The sequence below is a fragment of the Populus euphratica genome, unplaced genomic scaffold, assembly GCF_000495115.2.
Source record: "Populus euphratica unplaced genomic scaffold, PopEup_1.0 scaffold101.1, whole genome shotgun sequence".
Taxonomy (NCBI): Eukaryota; Viridiplantae; Streptophyta; class Magnoliopsida; order Malpighiales; family Salicaceae; genus Populus; species Populus euphratica.
The window spans coordinates 8665-29646 of record NW_011499894.1 but is presented as its reverse complement, the minus strand read 5'-3'; the positions used below and the strand labels follow the sequence as shown (position 1 = coordinate 29646).

At 34.6% G+C, this 20982-nt stretch overlaps 4 protein-coding genes across 5 annotated transcripts; 1 reads left to right on the top strand and 3 right to left on the bottom strand.

The window, feature by feature from the left end:
- Positions 1-799: 799 nt before the first annotated feature.
- On the bottom strand, positions 800-4919 carry GLDH (L-galactono-1,4-lactone dehydrogenase). Its single transcript, XM_011034833.1, has 6 exons — positions 4144-4919; positions 3488-3738; positions 2756-2941; positions 2119-2533; positions 1565-1705; positions 800-1332 (listed from the first exon to the last, which is right to left on the bottom strand). Exons 1-6 carry the CDS (start codon positions 4819-4821, stop codon positions 1174-1176), a joined length of 1830 nt encoding a protein of 609 aa, XP_011033135.1. The 5' UTR covers positions 4822-4919; the 3' UTR covers positions 800-1173.
- A 2415-nt stretch (positions 4920-7334) lies between these two features.
- LOC105131723 (lycopene beta cyclase, chloroplastic/chromoplastic-like) lies at positions 7335-9581 on the top strand. 2 transcript variants are annotated; one of them, XM_011034832.1, is made up of 2 exons: positions 7335-7526; positions 7691-9581. In XM_011034832.1, exon 2 carries the CDS (start codon positions 7826-7828, stop codon positions 9338-9340), a length of 1515 nt encoding a protein of 504 aa, XP_011033134.1. In that variant the 5' UTR covers positions 7335-7526; positions 7691-7825; the 3' UTR covers positions 9341-9581. The 2 variants fall into 2 exon arrangements, with proteins under 2 accessions (XP_011033134.1, XP_011033131.1); XM_011034829.1 differs by having other exon boundaries at positions 7337-7526; positions 7708-9581.
- A 1267-nt stretch (positions 9582-10848) lies between these two features.
- LOC105131722 (UPF0481 protein At3g47200-like) lies at positions 10849-12470 on the bottom strand. Its single transcript, XM_011034828.1, has one exon. The coding sequence runs from the start codon at positions 12437-12439 to the stop codon at positions 11252-11254; it is 1188 nt and encodes a 395-aa protein (XP_011033130.1). The 5' UTR covers positions 12440-12470; the 3' UTR covers positions 10849-11251.
- Positions 12471-18913: 6443 nt separating this feature from the next.
- LOC105131862 (UPF0481 protein At3g47200-like) lies at positions 18914-20349 on the bottom strand. Its single transcript, XM_011035046.1, has one exon. It carries the CDS (start codon positions 20347-20349, stop codon positions 18964-18966), a length of 1386 nt encoding a protein of 461 aa, XP_011033348.1. The 3' UTR covers positions 18914-18963.
- Positions 20350-20982: the final 633 nt, after the last annotated feature.

The window sequence follows — 20982 nt, the reverse complement described above, 5'->3', positions numbered from 1 at the left end:
TTGCTGCTGGCCTTTTGGAACTTGCTGCTAACCTGTGATCCAAATAGCAAAACTTGGGTACCGGATGTGTGGCCTTTGACTTTCCTGCTTTTCTGTGATCATATATTGTAATAAAAGTGACTGGTTTTATTAACATGTCTGCAAACAGCCTCTAAGATTTTTATTTTTTTTGTTTCTTCATGCAGCAATATTCTCCTTTTGATCCCCTTCTCTACCAATTTCCATTCATTTCTATGTGCCTTTTTCACCATTTATAGCTACCTATGTTTCGAAAACAGTGCATTTTTCACTTATTTTTTTTGGCATCAAGAGTGAGGAGCACCCAAGACAAGAAGTGTGAGAACTGACAAAGTCATGAAGTCCAAAGCCTCCACATGCCAGCCTTTTTTCTTTTTCTTTTTTTTTTTCTTAGGGATCGGTCTCAGAATATAATCTGTAGAGACAAGCGAAAGCTACGAGATTAATACTTAAACCAGTTTCTGAGAACAGTCCTAGAATTTACTTTTATAAATCTATTTCTCAGCATGTTACAGGGTACTTTCGTCCCAAACATAAGCATGTTTGGCTTTTTTCAGTATGGGGTTGTATGGTAATGTTCAAATATTGTGGTTGAACACCTTATTCCTTAAAAAACAAGACACTGGAATTCAGTTAGAGTTTGGACACACATGGCTTTAAGGTAGCAAGAGGCCATCTAAATGGCCATCAGGGACGGTAAATAAACCTAAATGGTTGTTTTCATTTGTAATCATCAGAGGTTTGGAAAAACTCAACTTCAATAAATAATCAAGTATCAAGAACATGAAGTAAAAACGAGATACCTCAATCATGCAATAGAAAACAACAGTTCAAAGTTCAAACTGAACAGCTCTAGCTAAGATCGACACAGGATCTTTATTCCAATTCATGAAAGAGAAAATGCATCATCAATCAGAGGCCATGGTGAACTTGATAATACAACACGATATTCTATATTTCTGGTTTTCTGAAATTGATGTACAGCCAGGCATTTATGCTGAAGCTCCAAGCAGATTGACAAAAGGACAACACAAACGATGTATCCAGAATAATGATATGAAGGAATAAAATGACTAACCAACCAATTAAGGATGATGCATCTAGAATAATGACATGAAAGAATAAAATGACTAACCAACCAACATGTGACGCCTTTCAATTTGTTTCTGATATTGGGAACAGCTTTTCCAGCATATTGTTAGAAAGGATCTTGTTGGGGTCCAATTCTTTCCTTGCCTTGTTGTATGCATCCACAGGAAAACGCCTTCTCAGCCTTTCTTTAAGCGCTGCAAGCTCATCCTTGTCCTTCGGAACCTGAACTTTTTAGGAGTTGTTAAATAAAGAAGCACCAAATTTCAATGGAACATCATTTTGCCCATTTTAAAAATCAGTTTTTTATGGAATCAGAGTAATGGTAGAGAAGAAAATCAATAGGCGAAGAAAGTTTTCATTTCATTTTGATGCCAACAGTCAAACAAAGCACAAGTTCTGTGCTGGATAATCTAAAACCTGAACAGAAGATGAGATGCAAGATATTTATCAATACCTCGATTTTAGCCCAATGTTCATAAGCAGAATACATATCCCACAACTCTGCCTGAGTCAGATGCCTGTAATGGAAGAACTCTTCTGTGATTTCCTTTCTTTGGCGGGCATCCATTGTAGGAAGATACATGATAATACCAACCTGAGAAATAAGCAAAAAATGTTGAGCACAACTACAGTAGCAAACCACCAATTAAGGCTGCATAACACAGCAAACAAAGAAACACAGCAAGGAAAGTGTGAAAAGATTCATGCTTCCAGCTCTTTATCTCAAAAAAAAAAAAGTAGACAATTCTTTAAACTGGGAAAAATTTCAAGTACTCATGGGACAACAGAAATGTTGTCTTATAGAATAGATGTAGCTAAGAGAGATAAGTATCTCAAATCAGATCTAAACGAAATCTCCATATCCCTAGAATTGCATAAACTTACAAGCCTGGAGCATGAGAGGCACACCTGGACTTCCTGATTGAAGATGAGATGGACACAACAGAGTTTTCCCAATACATACTGTATCCAAGGAATTCAATAAAGTGAAAGATTCACTGAGATTACCCATGAGAATATGTCATCCTCTGCTGAGCTTGAGGCTGGGCTCATGGAGCTCTGGCTGCGAGCTGTCCATCGCTGCTCTATGGGAGCAGGTGCAGGAATCTCTTCTTTCTCTATGAGCTGCTTCAACTTCTCTATGAATTCAAGGTCTTTCAAGCTTGGCTTAGCAAGGGTACCAGCTGGGAAACAATTTTCTGAGACCCACTGTTGACCACCGCAATCAAAGCCCAAAATTTCATCACTCCATCCCACCCTATATCCCTCTGACTTCCTCCAGAACTCAGCCTCAGCACGATTGATCTTTACAACATGGTCTTTGCTGAGAGGATCAAGAGCAAGCAGTTTATCTCTTAGCTCTGTGAATGAAAGCTCATTTATGTCTGGTTCATTATCATCTGATGATTTAGCAGCAGCAATTCTGCAAGTGACAGTGTACAATTAACTGACAGGAAAAAGCCTATGAACAACGCAACAGAAATTCTTAATTAGTGGATGGATTGAAAAAATGATGACAGGAAAAAGCATTGATTTTAAAGCCTACATATTTCACACCATAAAATTACCTAAGCAAATAAGAGATTATAAACAAACTAGGATAACGTGACTGATGGTTACAGCAGATTCAGAAAGGGCAGTATACCTGTACTTTTCAAGGGACTCCTTGTAGAGGTCACGGACATGTTGTAGGGCTTCATCTGTAGTATACTTGGGTTTGTATTTGGGTGGACCTTTCCATTTTGAGACAGGGTTGCATGTCACAACCACAACAGCGTCTGTATATGGAATATGCAGGTATTTAACATGCTTATTCTCAGATAGCAATTTCCTAAAAAAAGAAGTTTAGACGACCTTTAGCTAATAAGAAACAGATAAAATCTCAATTAGTGATAATCTCATTTCATGATTCAGCACAAGAGAGAGACATCCGCATTCCAAACAAGCAACATACAAGCATATTGCATCACAGTCTAACCCCTGTGATATGGGTCATGCAGCTTTAAAACTAAATGACTAATCATTGTATTGCACAATCTAACATCAGATGATCTGTAGAAGAATGTTTGTAAGATTTGAAAGTTCCCTAGTTCTCAACTACAAAAGCTTTACCAACTAACATGATCGTGCTAAAACCTGAGACTCCAAAATCAATACAGAAGGCTGCTGCCCAGTTACAGTCCCGCCTAAATGGCGTGGAGATTTGAACTTGAATCCCATAAGTTACAAATCATTCATAACATAAACATCATTGGGAACATAAAAGCTGATTACAAATCTCAGCAATCTACCATTTTTTATTCAAATTCTCAACCATCAAGTTTGCGTGCATAAGATAACCAGTTGTAATATCAGATAAAAAAGCTAAAAAAATTACTTGTGGTTTTTCTTGATATCTTTCATGTTTGAAATAAACGTGTGTTCCACGAGCTCTTGTCTCTCCACACACTGTAAAGTAACTTCAGAAACCACTCCAAGTCCTCCAAGACCAACACGAGCAAGATAAAATAGTTCTGGATCTTTCTCTTTTGAAATCTCTATCGTTCCTTTGGCAGGGGTGACCAATTTCATGCTAATCACCTGCTCATCAATCGGTGGCAACCTGGCACCAGTACCATGTGCACCAACCTATTAAACAAACAAGCCAAAGCCACAAATCAGTGAAGTCAATAAGATTTTACCATGTGCACCAATTCAATCTTACACTAACTTTTCTACAATCTAATTAGTGTTTCACTTTCATTCATTGGACATCACCAAGACTCCCATTCGGCACATCGATAACACACATACTACGCAAACGTTATCAAATTTTAAAAGAGACCCTTCAAAGTTTCCAAATTTTAACTAAAACTTGACAGAAATCCATCAGCTTATTAGAAAAATTCAGTAACACCTATACTATCCTAACCTCACGGGCATCCATGCCGTCTGTAGAAAATGGTCGCATAGACCAAACCAATCGATTCAGTAGAACCAAGTGTAACAATTATTTATTACCTTTTATTTTAAATGAAAAAAAATGAAAAAAACCTGAACAATGCCACCAATCTGCTGTTCTCTAATGGAAGCAAAATTCTGCAAGGTAAGACCATAGTCTTTAATACCATCAACCAATTCTTGAACCCTTATACCAGCTTCAACTCTAACTCTCTTTTTCTCTTTATCCACCTCCAAGACCTTATCCATAAGAGCCAAATTCACCATCCCAGACCGAGCCAATCCGATCCCATTTGGAGACAACCCGGACCCAACAGGTCGGATCCGGGCCTTCTTTTCATTATTCTCTTTCACCAACTTCTCCAACTGTTCAATGTTTTCTGGTTGGTAAAAGTTCCTGGTTTGAACCTCATGGGTTCCACTCCAGTTAGAAACTGTGTGAAGTTCTTCAGGTAATGGAGCATACCTGAAAAGCTGAGCCTTTTTGTGCTTTGCGTTGCCAGGAAACGGGAAGGAGTAGTAAGTGGCAGCACCACAGAAAATAACAAGGGCTGTGTAGCCTATGTATTTGCGGACTTCAGAGTTTGTTGATGGTATTGGAGTAGGGGATGTGCAGAATTTGCGACCTGGGTTTACTGGGGTAAAGGGGTTTTGTATGGGTTTTGAGGGTGGTGGGGTTGGAGGGGAGAGGGGTTTTGGGCGGTGGTGGTGGTGGTGGTGGTGGAGGTGGAGGTGGAGAAGGGAGCGTCTAAGAGAGAGGGCTCTTGACATTTTGGGCTAGGGAGAGGGGGAGTGGGAGTGAGAGTGGGGGAAGGAGGGAGGGGTTTTGTTGGGTTTTTGGTTTTTGATCTGTCTCTTTGCAGGAAGTTTCATTTAGAAGTGTGGGATGTGAGAAATATGTTTTTTTTTTTTTTTTTTTAATTTTTTTTTTTTTTTTTTTTAATTTTTTTTTTTTTTTTTTTTAATTTATTATTATTATTATTATTTGGACAGAGGTATTCTTAGAAGGGATGTTCATTTTTAATCCGAATTTAATAAGTTTTCAAAATTAACTCCAATGTGTGAAATCTTTTTAACAGTTATCTTGATAAGATTTATGATCTTGAATATTGTCAATTCAAATCACAATCAAATTTATGTTTAATGATCCAATTTTTTATTTTTAAATGACATGAATATACTCCCACAATAAATGATCATGAAGTTATATATCATTTATAAATGAATCACATTTTTTATTTTTATTTTAATAGAATTTGCGTTATTTAGCTTTATTTTAATAATTTATTACAATTTCATGAATTTAGTTACATCCAATTTAAACTTGGCGAAGTTAAAATAAAATTTAAAAAATAAATGATTTTATTTTAAAAAAATAATAAATTTATGATTTAATCAAAAAAATTTCAATCGAATGTACAATTATACATTAAATTTAAAAGAAAAAAAATTAACCTTAACACAAATAAAAAAAAAAACTCTTAATTCTCCTTAAAAATTTATCATACGGTGTTTCAATGTGAAATATAATCCTATTCTAAAATATTTTTTTATTTTTTAGTATTTTATAATTTTTTTTATAAATATAACTTATATGATTCTTTAATATACTCTTTTAAATGAAAATTCAGATTTATATTATTTTTTATTTAATTTTTATTAAATAAATAAAAATAATAAAATTTAAACTCATAATTATTTAGTTATTAATACTTTAATACTATATTTAAAAATTATTTTAATTTAATAATTTAAATTATTAAATAAAATTTTAAAATATAATTTAAATTATTGTGTAACAATATCACTTGTGGATACGCGCTTTTCAAGTTCTTCTGTGTGTTTACGAATCACACCTCTGGATGTTGAGGAAACATTTCATTGCTCGGTTGAGATCAAGATCAGAGAAATCCTCATCATGAACAAAATACTAAGAGCAATCATGCCAGAAATCCTAATCACGAACAAAATACTGAGAGCAATCATACCAGTTTTCAGGTTCTGGGATTAATTTCTTGGTTTTGTCCTCTTTCTTTGTTTGCTAGAAAGGGTGTTGCATCTATGCCTAAATCTGATGCTTATACAAGCACTGAGAAATCGTCGCTTGACGAGGTTGCCATGTCTAATGATGATCTACTGTCTTGCTGGTTTTAGGTTTTGAGTTCTAACTTCTGAAAGGCTAAACCCGCAATTTCCTTAAACTCTATTTAGACCCCCCAAACCTATAAAAAGTGTCAATTAAACCATTTAGTTATGGTAATAATTAATAAATACATGCTGTTGGGAAGTTGGAAGTAAGGATTGCTGTAGAACACTTGGTGAACGTGATAGATATAAAATAAGAATAAAAAAAAAATATAGAGGAGAAAATACAAAAATCTTATGGGGTTTAAATTAATGCCTACATTCATGAGCAAAGATCTTTCAAAGAGTTCCTTTTTTTTTCAAATAAAAAAATGAATTGCAAAAATAAAGATAATATTCCTCAAAGCTTTGGAAACCAAATCCACCCAAATAACCTAATAGAGCAAATTTCGCAAAATTAGGTTTGGGTTATACATTTTACAATACTAGATATAGGTAATAAATATTTATATAAAAAGGGATGTGTTCATGAACATAACTTACTAGCCATTATGATCATGAAATCTTTATACCTTTTTATACTATTAATTTCTACATGCTTATATTTGTTATCAGAATGATTTTTAATGATAATCAAAGTATACAATAAAAATTAATATCCATGCTATTGTTTATTTTCATTAAGACTCATGCCTTTATTTTCGTTATTTATAGCAAGATTCGAGTCAAAATTCAAAATATATCACTAATTAAACTTACTACTACCATTTCAATAAAATTGTACAGAATTGGAGTATATATAATGACATACCATCAAAACCAATTTAAAACAAATAATTGGAGTTGCAATTATTCTTTGAAAAAGAAAAAAAAAATGGAGTTAAAAGTTGTTATTGGTTGTAATATAAACAATACGTGACAATTAAAACAATCTGTCTAAAAGTGTAATATATATTTTTTATTTTTTGATATTCACATATTAAAATAATTTTAAAATAAAAAAATAAATTTGAAACAAAATTATTTTTAGAAGTGCAGTTCGACCGCAATATCAAGTATAACTCAAATCAGCAATGAATGGTTGGGGACTTAATTAAAAGCTAATAATAGTTTGATGGCCATGGCGTAGTTTTACATCCACAGAGGATGCATTTTTTCCATTTGGGATTCCAATTTTAGCTTTTCATGTTCTGACACGTGGTGTGGTCATTGTCTGCATGGCGGGCCATTCCATTCCATGGCAACTGTGGCTTCCATTAGATAAGCCATAGTATCCATGGCATATTTTGTTCTATTTTCTACAAATTTATTCACTTCAGAAAAGAAGAAAAGAAATATACTTCAAAAGTTTTAGCCACACTCCTTCGGGCTTCTAACGATGCCCTTTCTTGGTAAGTCATGAATTTTGCACGTTTTCTTGTTGATATGTTGATAATCCCTGATAATTAAAGGATATATGATTTGTTTTTCTTTATATATTGCTCTAGCTTTTGTTACGAGTTGTTGATATTTTGAGTGCCTTTAACAGCCCAGTTACGTTTAATTTTTATGACAGTGTATTGGTTTTGCCAGGGATTGGCTTCTCAGTTGAGAACTGAGAGATTCTTGAATTCCACCTTGGGTTTTTAGAAATTTGTTGAGATCTAGTTGGGATTTTGGAGGGATATTTGATAAGCATAAAGAAGGAACTATGGATACTCTGTTGAAAACACATAACAAACTTGAATTTTTGCCTCAATCTCATGGGTTTTCAGAGAAATTAAGTAATTTGAGCTCCATAAAGATTCAAAGCCAACAACTAAGGTTTGGTCACAAGAAGTTTCGTTCAAAAAGGGGGAGAAATGGTTGTGTTAAGGCTAGTAGTAATGCACTTTTGGAGCTTGTACCAGAAACCAAGAAGGAAAATCTTGAGTTTGATCTTCCTATGTATGACCTCTCGAAGGGCCTTGTAGTTGACCTTGCAGTTGTGGGGGGTGGTCCTGCTGGGCTTGCAGTTGCGCAGCAAGTTTCGGAGGCAGGGCTTTCAGTTTGTTCTATTGATCCATCTCCCAAATTGATTTGGCCTAATAATTATGGTGTTTGGGTGGATGAATTTGAAGCCATGGATATGCTTGATTGCCTTGATACAACCTGGTCTGGTGCTGTTGTATATGTTGACGAGAACACAAAGAAAGATCTTGATAGGCCTTATGGGAGGGTTAATAGGAGGCAGCTCAAGTCCAAAATGTTACAGAAATGCATATCTAATGGTGTAAAGTTTCACCAAACTAAAGTCATCAAGGTTATTCACGAGGAGTCCAAATCTCTATTGATTTGCAATGATGGTGTCACAATCCAAGCTTCTGTGGTTCTTGATGCAACTGGCTTTTCTAGATGCTTTGTTCAATATGATAAGCCATATGATCCAGGTTACCAAGTGGCTTATGGAATTTTGGCAGAGGTAGAAGAGCACCCATTTGATGTTGATAAGATGGTTTTCATGGATTGGAGAGATTCACATCTGAACAACAATCTGGAACTAAAAGAGAGTAATAGCAAGATCCCTACTTTTCTCTATGCAATGCCCTTTTCGTCAGACAGGATATTTCTTGAAGAAACTTCCCTCGTAGCTAGGCCTGGAGTACCCATGAAAGATATCCAGGAAAGGATGGTGGCCAGGTTAAGGCACTTAGGTATAAAAGTGAAAAGCATTGAGGAAGACGAGCGTTGTGTCATTCCAATGGGGGGGCCCCTCCCCGTGCTCCCTCAAAGAGTTGTTGGAATTGGTGGTACAGCTGGTATGGTGCACCCTTCGACTGGTTATATGGTAGCAAGAACTCTAGCGGCTGCTCCAATTGTTGCTAACTCTATCGTTCAGTATCTTGGTTCTGATAGAAGCTTTTCTGGAAGTGAATTATCAGCTAATGTTTGGAAAGATTTATGGCCAATAGAGAGGAGGAGACAGAGAGAGTTCTTCTGTTTTGGTATGGATGTTTTGCTTAAGCTTGATTTACCTGCCACAAGAAGATTTTTTGATGCATTTTTTAATCTGGAACCTCGTTATTGGCATGGATTCTTGTCATCTCGACTGTTTCTACCCGAGCTTGTACTCTTTGGGCTCTCACTGTTCTCCCATGCTTCTAATCCTTCTAGGTTAGAGATTATGGCGAAGGGAACCCTTCCTTTGGTTAACATGATCAACAATTTAATACAGGACAGAAAATAGGTGACTCAGATTCCATCTGTCTTCTAATTCTGTTGCATCTACATCTTGAAGTTTCTGTGCTGCTGCCTTTAATTGTGAATAGAGCGCTATGAATCATCTGTTATTTTCTTGTATCTTAATTACATATCCAATCCATGGTTCACACACACTCATTTCTTGTCGGTATGGAGTGCAGCTGATTCAGTGGTGTGCTCTTGTTTGTCCAAAAGCACATGTTTAAATCATATTGTTGATTGATGCCCTCCCTTGTATAGAATTAATTCAGATCTTCACTTGATAACCATCCATTCACTTATAACTCGCTTGAATTTCAGTTAATAATGCCTGAAACACAGGTCATTTCTTCAAGACAATTCTGCTAATGCATTGAAGGGATGCATCAAAGCTATTTTAAACTATGAAAAGCAGGGATAATGCATTGAAGGGATGCTAAATGAACTCAAGTGATTATCTCTATTAATAAGTTATTATGCAGGGAATCCATGCCTCCTTGAACTTGAACTATCTCTTTACTGGGAGGTAGCATTGCTACCTAAAACTTGTCTGTTACATCTTTACCGTGGAAAGGATGATTGTGAAGTGGAAATTATGACTGCACTTTGTTCAGTTCACTACGTTATTGTTAGTCATATTTTGGATGTAAAATAAATATGGTTCCGATGGAGATGATGATTTGGAGATTATGGAAGTTTAATGGATTGAAATTATAAACCCAGTTACATATAATTGCTTTAATTTGTTATTGATAAATAACAGGAAAGAACATCATCACTTTGAGAAATCGATCGATCTTCAGATATACACGATTGGTTCACAGAGCCAGACAGGTACCACGAATGAAACACCCACTTACTACAAACATTTGCTAATACAACGATGACAATATAATCAAATGCTTGCTGGGCTCCAGAAAGGACCTATGCCAAATTATGGCTTCTCTGTATGGTTATAAGACTTTACAGCGGAGGAAGTCTGAATGGAACCCAAGAAAAATCCCAGCGTTGCACCAACTACAGCAAGGAAAGTTGATGGGTGTTTGCAATAGTTCTCCAGGCCCTGAATCACCCAGGACATAGTTTCACTGCTTACAGACCTCGGACTCCCTATTCGTTTATCTCTCGACACCCCGTACAAGTCCGGGTTCAGGTGTGTCTGTGTTTGTTAACGAGGTGCGCTGCTCGTTAACAAACGCATTCCGCCTCACGTGTTCAAGAGTTGAGCCACTTCTTCATCGCTACCAAAGTAGTTGATGTTCCTGCAAACCTTTTTCTTTTACAACATGGTCTCTATGTTAGTTGGATGTTCAGGACATTTTGTCGATGCTTCAACCTAATGTTAGAAACAAAGTTCAAGAGTAAAACTTCCATTCCTTATATTTTTATCCTTAAATTCTTAATTTCTTTTCTACTTTGATCCCAATTTCTTTTAAAATTATAATCTAACGTTTGATTTCATATTTTCTTGTACCTTGAATTCAACATGAGCAACAACATCATGAGAATGAGCGATGAAAAGCAAGTCTTGATTTTATTATGATATAAATGGAATACAAGACAAATTTATCAAGAGTAAAACAGTCTAATATAATCTCATAACCAAATGAGACAATAGCTCAATTCAAGTTTGATGAACAAGTAATCCAGACTCTAACTGCAAGGAATCTAACAAGCACACAAATTATTCCGGAAATTGATGCCTTCAGCACACGGAACTCAGGGTTTGCACTTGGAGCTATCACCGATCCTTGAGAGGGAATAGTGCTATATAGGTCTGAATGGCAGTTAGTATGATGGTAAAAGTTGCAGCAACAAATGCAATAAAGGTCCATGGACTACTAAAATAAACTCGCAGCCACATCGATACCCATTTCCTTATGACTTTCCTATGCTCCTTTTCAATGCTAGATTTAACCTAAATGTAAGCATAAGGATCGGGTATCAAATGGCTGGCTATCTGGTTGAAGAGTTCTGCGGCTTGTTCATCACTTCCTGGAGTGTTGAGGAGTATGCCCTTCGATCGCAGCACCTGCACGTCTCTAGGGGTATCAATCAATGAATCCATGAAGCATACGTAAGAAGTGACCCGAGATTCATTGGAAGCACCAAGGCATGCTTCATAGGCCACCAAGTTTAAAAGCAAGGACTTGGTAGAGTTATCTATTCTTAATGGAGGAATATAGAGACTTCGAGTGATCAACCATCTCCGTTTGAACTGCACATCGGTGAAAAGACCAGTCTTGCTTGGCTTGAATTGGATGCCAATATTCCTAAGCTCCTCAGCGGGATAATAACTGTAACAGTTCATTTGAGAATCGTTCTTGAACGAACTCTTCTCAGAGTGTTCTTGGCAAAACAGGTTATGTAAATGTTCAAGAAGATGGGCTGCAGGCGGATTAGGTGCGGGAACTTGGGAACTTCCTATCGTGAATGATCTTGGCAATTCACGAAAAAATTTTGTTATCTTTTCCTTGAGCTCTGTTCCAGCAGGAAAGGCACGAACTTGATCGCAGAAAGCTGTAAGAATTTTCATCTGAGTTTTGTGATCCGGGTTTCTGAAACTAATCAATTTGGTCAGAACTTCAAAAGGGAGCTGGTTCTCGAGTAAGAACAAGTCCTTTGTTACCAAAGCAGCATCGTGTCTACTCATCTCCAGATGTTCTGGTTGCTGATAGAGGCAGAAGAGGAATTGGACAACGAAGCAACCATCAAGAAACATCATCCTGGCAAATTGCTGGTTGTCGAGATTTTTTGTGGGGTCTTCTACATAGCGATCTTTCACATTCTTTGCCACTGCTTCCACCGCGTTGTATATATCTTGAATGTTTATTTTGGTATCTTCGGCGAACTGGCTGGCGTATGTATACTTGAGCTTCTCCATTTCCTTTAATTTTTCCTCCCCATGGTGATAGGGGCCAATGGAGACCACTGATGGATCGTAACAATCCTTGTTTGATTGAATTTTACGAAACATTGATGGAACCCTTGGAAAAGTTGAAATCTTTGGCTCTTTCCTCTCAGGATGCTTTATCGATATTAGCCAATCATCACACCCAGGGGAAGCAGAACGGATCTCATTGCTAACAATTTCGGACATTGCCATCGGTACTTTTCTACTTCCTTAATTAACGCACATGAACAACAGGATACGATTATATATATAACATTACAACAAAGACTCTAGAAAAGCTATAGCTTAATATTTGAGTACGTAGCTGCAATTTTGGAACAAGAATTTTAGCTTTACTTGGAGGTGGAGCAAATTTTGTCGTCTAAAGCTGATCAATGGTCGTTTTGAAAGATAATCGCATATATTGTCGACCTCTAACATGCAAAAACATAATTACAAAGCTGCCGTTGGTTTTACCTTTAGCAAACCTCTCTCCTCTTCTCTGCCGACTTCCTTCTATCAACTCTAACTCGCATGAAAAACTCCCTCACAGTCATTTGAAGAATTTAATGACACATTTCTTTTTGCCATATAATAAGTTTCACGAATAAGAAGAAATTATATATTATTCTTTAAGTAATTATCAATACTTCCTTCATTATATATATATATATATATATATATACATAGCTACTTTCCGAATTCTATAAAATTTTCTCACCATTAAAGCCTACATAGCAGTATAGCACGGAAGCCACATATGGTGTTGGGAAATAATCAAGGCACCCAATTATACCCATAAATATCTTAAGAGCTTCATCAGTGATTTTTTTTATTAATTCTTTTTCCAACACACTTTTATGAATAAACGTTTTTTCAACTTAAAATTTGCATATATATGAGAACCACCTTATGCTATTTTTTTTAATTCACTTATTTATTTAGAAGAATGGAGGAGATAAAATACAAACTCATGACCATGTCAAAGAATTACTTTAATTCTAGAATTTAAATAATTATTTTATATCATGTTCGTCCCTTAATAACTACATTGACCATGTGCACTATTGCTTCAGGTTCCGTTTAAGAACTTTTTAGACAAAAAATTCAGTGGACCATTTCTTATTTCTTCCTTACTCATTTGTTGTTACGGAAAAATATAAACAAAAATGCCAAAGTTTCGTTACTCATTAGTCGTTACGGAAAATTAAAAAACAAAAAATCAATTCCAAGCGTGTGTTTGGACTTTGGAGTATTAAAATTGCATGTCCATGTTAAATAATAATATTAAATAATTAATTAAATTTAAAATTTTAAGTTGAGATGATTTTTTAATATAATATATATTAGATTTTTAATAATAAAGCGAATAATAGTTTAAATTTAATAATTTAAAATTTAAAATTTAAAATTAAGATAATTTTTTAATGACATGTACATCATGATTATCTTATTTACTTAATTATTTTACTAATGCTATTTGTATTAAATAAAAAATTATATCAAAGAATCATTTCAATTTAAAAACTTAAATTATTAGGTAAGGTCTCAAGATATGATTTATATTATTCTCTAACACATCCCTTCAATTAAAAATCTTTTGAAATTGAAACTTGCACAAACCTATATTACCTCGTGCTTGATTTTTATTGAATAAATAAAGTGGTAAGATTCAAATTCGCAATCATTTGGTCATTAAAATTCTAATATCATATTAAAAAACTATTTTAACTAAAAAATTTAAATAAATAGATAAAATTTTAAAATATAATTTACATTATTTTTTAAGAAAACAGAAAACTAGCTTGCATGTTGATCTTTCTGTATTTTCAATCAAGGCGCCTTTTACTTTTCTCCGACAAATTTTGATTAAAAAAGGCAAAATCTAACTAAATTCTGACCAATCTTATTTAGCACAAAAATAAAAAGGGGTTTTCTCTTTATTGCACTCTCTATATAACAAAGCATGCTTTGCCTATTTTTATCTCTCACATGCATTTCTCGTTCAGCATGGAAAACTAAAATCAGGATAAGTTGTTGTCACTTTTTCCTCACACTTTATCTAGAGTACATAATATACAATTGCTAAATTCTAATCTAATATATTATTAAAAAAATAATATAAATTATATTTTAATATCTTGTTTAACAGTTTAGTTTAAGTTTTTAGATTGAATTAATTTTTTAATATAATATCAGATTTTTAATAATCAAGTAATCACATATTTAATTTTTATTATTCTAATTAATTTATTTGATAAAAATGAAGTACAATGTAATATGAGTTTATGTAAATTTTAATTTTAAAATTTTTCATTTAAAAGAGTGTGTTAGATAATAACATAAATCATATTTTGAAATCTCACATAATAACTTAAGTTTTAAATTAAATTAATTCTTAATTTAACACACATTTTCTATATATTAGGTAAAGTTTTAGAAATAATTTTATATTACTAAGTCTTACAAATGATTTTATATTATTTTATAATATACTTCTTTAAGTGATTTTTTATTTGAATTTAAAATTTACATAGAATCATTATTCTTTATATTTACTTTGTCTAATTTAATTATAAAAAAATAGATCGTATATTGGAATTTAGACTTATGATTATTTTGTATTATGAATTGATATTATATTAAAGAATCATTTTAATTTAAAAAATTAAAATATTAGGTGATATCTAAAAAATCATTTTATGTTACTTTTTAACATTATTTCATAGTTTAGGTCTGCAATTTCATACAGAATGCAAGTGTGTGTGTATGCTAATATCAAATGTATGATGAATCTTTGAGTTTTAGGAGTGTCTGTTATTTAAATTATTATTTTTCTCGAGTACTAAATATGAACTTTAACTTTATTAGAGAGTATAATATCTAAAGAACCAAAAGCATCTAACCTTGATTTCCACATGCATTAGCTACATACGATTCTTCTTTCCAAACTACAACCAATTTGGAACCAGCCTTCTTGTTTACTATTGGTGTTAACGATATAGTCATGGTAAAGGATCACACCATTATGTAGGTTCAGAGCCTGTTGAACATCTCTATGAAAATAAAAATAAAAATCACACGGAGTTAAATATAGTGGACAAATTGGTTGTTGATCCTTGGTTGTGGCGATGGCCCTCAAGAGAAAGAACTGGTTTGCTAGCGATACCATATCTGCTTATTGGTTGATATATCATGCCAGGGTTGTTATGTTATTGATGAAGATTATAGAATAATAATTCAATACCATGTCTGCTTATTGGTTGATACATCATGCCAGGGTTGTTATGCATATTATTGATGAAGATTATAGAATAATAATTAATACCATGTGGAATGCCTTTAGGAGAGATAAAGATTGGATTGTTCCATGCTCAAAGTGCAAGAAAATTAAAGAACAAACTTTTGTTTCTCCAGTCTGTAGTATGAGAAAAGAATAGAAGTCGAGCCCTACCAGTCTGCAACATATGTGTCCAGACTGTAGTGTGAGAAAAGAATAGCAGTCGAGCCCTACCAGTCTGCAACATATGTTTTCATTCGTTTCTTTTTGTGCTAAATAAGCTTGGACAGATTTTTTTTTTTTTTTTAAAAAGCCTGGGAAGAAATTCCTTTGTCGAGAGACTAGGATTGGATTTAAAGATAAGTACTTTCACATCTCCATTGTGTTAAAGGGTTTAAAATCTGGCCGCTTAGAAGATTGAATTCGCTACATATTATAGATCATTAGAAAATATATAATACAAAATCATATATAAATATTCTTTGTGTTCTCAATGAATGTCAGTACTCAACAAGGTCCAAGCTAGCATAACAACCATTAAGAAATCAAGAGTTATTTTTAATTCATACTTTGGCATTTGATGAAATCACAATTTCTAGTTTTTCACCCTCCATTGTTAGTAAATAAAACTCGCACAGAAGGGTTTTTTTTTTTTTTTTATACTGTCTCGTTGTTCCACTATAGCAGAAGCATACCGATATATATTATTTAGGACGATCACTTAAAATTGAAGTAGCTTTTAGATTAGAGCAAGTGTTCTATTAGCTTGGAAGTTGGGCTTACTTTGTTCTCCAAAGCATGGTCATGTTTTTAACAAGTGAACAAAGTTAAAACTATCATAACCAATATAAAGTTAGCATTTTGGACGGACGTTATATTATTAGTGTTTTCCTGCCATAATGGAATTATGGATTCTAAGCCTAAGAAAAGTTTTTGCAACTATTTAATTACGAAAGAGAAGAAATTTATCGAGCGTTTATATTATTCAATGAAGTAATTGCATCATGTAGAACCTCGTATATGTTAGTTTCAGGTAAAACGCACATGTTATATCCTCCAAGTTCTTGAATCTTAATTAATCTGTTCTTCTACTGAAATTTTATCTAGTTGTTTTTGGATGAACTAAAATTTGATTTAGTGAAATGACTTGCTTGGTCCCTCAATTTTCTTTTTATATAAAATCCAGGAAAGCCAAGGAGAATTGGCAATACAAGATCTTTTCATCCTAATTTCATGAAATTCATATGATGGATAAACCATCAAAGAGTATTGAAGTAGCTTATTTATTTACCATCAATATATATTATTTAGGACGATCACTTAAAATTGAAGTAGCTTTTAGATTAGAGCAAGTATTTTATTAACTTGGAAGCTGGGCTTGCTTTGTTCTCCAAAGCATGGTCATGTTTTTAACAAGTGAACAAAGTTAAAACTATCATAACCAATATAAAGTTAGCATTTTGGACGGACGTTATATTATTAGTGTTTTCCTGCCATAATGGAATTATGGATTCTAAGCCTAAGAAAAGTTTTTGCAACTATTTAATTACGAAAGAGAAGAAATTTATCGAGCGTTTATATTATTCAATGAAGTAATTGCATCATGTAGAACCTCGTATATGTTAGTTTCAGGTAAAACGCACATGTTATATCCTCCAAGTTCTTGAATCTTAATTAATCTGTTCTTCTACTGAAATTTTATCTAGTTGTTTTTGGATGAACTAAAATTTGATTTAGTGAAATGACTTGCTTGGTCCCTCAATTTTCTTTTTATATAAAATCCAGGAAAGCCAAGGAGAATTGGCAATACAAGATCTTTTCATCCTAATTTCATGAAATTCATATGATGGATAAACCATCAAAGAGTATTGAAGTAGCTTATTTATTTACCATCAATATATATTATTTAGGACGATCACTTAAAATTGAAGTAGCTTTTAGATTAGAGCAAGTGTTCTATTAACTTGGAAGCTGGGCTTACTTTGTTCTCCAAAGCATGGTCATGTTTTTAACAAGTGAACAAAGTTAAAACTATCATAACCAATATGAAGTTAGCATTTTGGACGGATTTTATATTATTAGTGTTTTCCTTGCCATAATGAAATGGATTCTAAGGCTAAGCAAAGTTTTTACAACTATTTAATTACGAAAGAGAAGAAATTTATCGAGCGTTTCTATTATTCAATGAAGTTGCATTATGTAGAAACTTGTATATGTTAGTTTCAGGTAGTACTGCTATCTAAAACTTGTCTGTTACATCTTTACTGTGGAAATGATGATTGTGCAGTAGAAATTATGACTGTTCTTTGTTCAGTTCACCACGTTATTGTTAGGCATATTTTGGATGTAAAATAAATTTGGTTGCGATGGAGATGATGATTTGGAGATTATGGAAGTTTAATGGATTGAAATTATAAACCCGGTTACATATAATTGCTTTAATTTGTTATTGATAAATAACAGGAAAGAACATCATCACTTTGAGAAATCGATCGATCTTCAGATATACACGATTGGTTCACAGAGCCAGACAGGTACCACGAATGAAACACCCACTTACTACAAACATTTGCTAATACAACGATGACAATATAATCAAATGCTTGCTGGGCTCCAGAAAGGACCTATGCCAAATTATGGCTTCTCTGTATGGTTATAAGACTTTACAGCGGAGGAAGTCTGAATGGAACCCAAGAAAAATCCCAGCGTTGCACCAATTACAGCAAGGAAAGTTGATGGGTGTCTGCAATAGTTCTCTAGGCCCTGAATCACTCAGGACATAGTTTCACTACTAACAGACCTTGGATTGCCTATTCGTTTAACTCTTGACAACCCATACAAGTCCGGGTTCAGGCGTGTCTATGTTTGTTAACAAGGTGCGCTGCTCGTTAACAAACGCATTCCGCCTATCGTGTTCAAGAGTTGAGCTACTTCTTAATCGCTGCCAAAGAAGTTGATGTTCCTGCAAACCTTTTTCTTTTACAACATGGTCTCTATGTTACTTGGATGTTCAGAACATTTTGTCAGTGCTTCAACCTAATGTTTGAAACAAAGTTCCAAAGTATACCTTTTCAAACTTCCATTCCTTATATTTTGATCCTTAAATTCTAAATTTCTTTTGAACTTTGATCCCAATTTCTTTTAAAATTATAATTTAACTTTTGATTTCATTTTTTCTTGTACCTTGAATTCAACATAAGCAACAACATCACGAGAATTAGAGTTGAAAAGAAAGTCTTGATTTTATTAAGATAGATCATAAATGGAATACAAGCCAAATTTATCCAGAGTAAAACAGTCTAATATAATCTCATAACCAAATGAGACAATAGCTCAATTCAAGTTTGATGGAAAAGTAATTCACACTCTTAACAGCAAGAAATCTAACAAGAACACACATTATTCCGGGAACTGATACCTTTAGCACATGGAAACTCAGGGTTTGCACTTGGAGCTATCACCGATCCTTGAGAGGGAATAGTGCCATATAGGTCTGAATGGCAGTTAGTATGATGGTGAAAGTTGCAGCAACAAATGCAATAAATGTCCATGGACTATTAAAATAAAGTCGCAGCCACATGGCTACCCATTTCCTTATGACTTTCCTATGCTCCTTTTCAATGCTGGACTTAACCTGAATGTAAGCATAAGGATCGGGTATCAAATGGCTGGCAATCTGGTTGAAGAGTTCTGCGGCTTGTTCATCACTTCCTAGAGTGTTGAGGAGTATGCCCTTCGATCGCAGCACCTGCACGTCTCTAGGGGTATCAATCAGTGAATCCATGAAGCATACGTAAGAAGTGACCCCAGATTTATTATGGCATGCTTCATAGGCCACCAAGTTTAAAAGCAAGGACTTGGTAGAGTTATCTATTCTTAATGGAGGAATATAGAGACTTCGGGTGATCAGCCATCTCCGTTTGAACTGGACATCGGTGAATAGAGCAGTCTTGCTTGGCTTGAAATGGATGCCAATGTTCCTAAGCTCCTCAGCGGGATAATAACGGTACCAGTTCATTTGAGAATTGTTCTTGCACGAACTCTTCTCAGAGTTTTCTGATAAAATCGTTCCAGGGCAAAACTGCTTATGTAAAAGTTCCAGAAGATGGGCTGCAGGTGCAGGCTGATCACGTGCGATACCTTGGGGATTCCGTATCGTTAATGATTTTTGCAATCCACGAAAAATTTTTGTCATCTTTTCCTTCAGCTCTGTTCCAGCAGGAAAGGCACGAACTCGATCGCAGAAATCTGTAAGAATTTTCATCCAAGCTTTGTGATCCAGGTTTCTGAAACTCATCAGTTTGTTGAGAACTTCAAAAGGGAGTTGGTTCTCGAGTAAGAACAAGTCCTTTGTTACCAAAGCAGCATCGTGACTACTCATCTTCAGATTTCCAGGTTTTAGGCAGAAGAGGAATTGAAGAATGAAGCAGCCATCAATAAACATCATCTTGTTGAATTCCTCATCGTTTAAATCGTATATTACGTCTTCTGGATAGGAATTTCTTGCACTGCTTAGCACTGCTTCCACCTCTCTGTATATTTCTTCAATGGGTTTATCATTATCTTTGAAGAACTGGCAAGCGTATGTCTCCTTGAGCTTCTCCATTTCCTTTAGTGTTTTCTTCCCATGGTGATAGGGACCAATGGAGACCACCGATGGATCGTAACAACCGCTTTCTTTTTGAATATCACGAAGCGTTGGTGGAACCGTTGGGAAATCTAGCCCTTTCCGTTGGTTGTCATCATGAGTGGTCTCTCGCGTCCCAGCATTCTTTATCTGTATCAGCCACTCAGGAATTTTAGAGGAAGCAGAACGGGCATCATTGTTAACATTTTTGGACATTGCAAACATTTACTTTTCTACTTCATTAATTAGTGTTAGGATGCTGGCATGCAAACCCGACAAGACAAAAAGTAAGGGATAAGTTAAAATGAGAAACGACACATAAGAATTTACGTGGTTCACCCAATTTGGCTACGTCCACGAGCAAGTATAGAAGGATTTTACTAAGTAATGTGGGAATACAACTTCTCTCTTATAATAGGAGAACAACAAAAATCTCTCTATTATTAGGAGAAAACACCTCACTTACTATCTCACAAATACCTCACAATTTTGTGGGATTATTCTCTCCTCACCCTCTCTTCTTTCTCTCTTGTGGTGTGTCTATAATGCTTGGATGCATTGCCTATTTATAGGCAAACATCCATGCAAAAGACAAGGGCAAGGTAGGTGGCACCAAATTTATGCCTAACATTGTTGACAAATTGGTGCCTAACATTGTTGACAAATTTGTGTCTAACATTGTTGACAAACATTGTTGATTTTGTCAACAATGTTAGGGTGATTTCACATTCTCCCACTTGAAGACTTTGATGAGTTAATCAAGTCTTCACACTTGATTATCTGTGCTTCTTCTATCCTTTCTATACTTGCAATCTTCATGCTGCTTACGTTTCTGCTAGGCCGTAAGAG

Bases quoted from the DNA above. Each gene is read 5' to 3' on its own strand.
- GLDH (XM_011034833.1), bottom strand. From the start codon at position 4,821: ATGTCAAGAGCCCTCTCTCTTAGACGCTCCCTTCTCCACCTCCACCTC. The intron at 3,739-4,143 runs GTTTTTTTCATT...TTTGTTTAATAG, and splicing joins AGATTGGTGGCATTGTTCAG to GTTGGTGCACATGGTACTGG. The intron at 2,534-2,755 runs GTATACTGCCCT...TGTCACTTGCAG, and splicing joins GAGTCCCTTGAAAAGTACAG to AATTGCTGCTGCTAAATCAT.
- LOC105131723 (XM_011034832.1), top strand. From the start codon at position 7,826: ATGGATACTCTGTTGAAAACACATAACAAACTTGAATTTTTGCCTCAA.
- LOC105131722 (XM_011034828.1), bottom strand. From the start codon at position 12,439: ATGGCAATGTCCGAAATTGTTAGCAATGAGATCCGTTCTGCTTCCCCT.
- LOC105131862 (XM_011035046.1), bottom strand. From the start codon at position 20,349: ATGTCCAAAAATGTTAACAATGATGCCCGTTCTGCTTCCTCTAAAATT.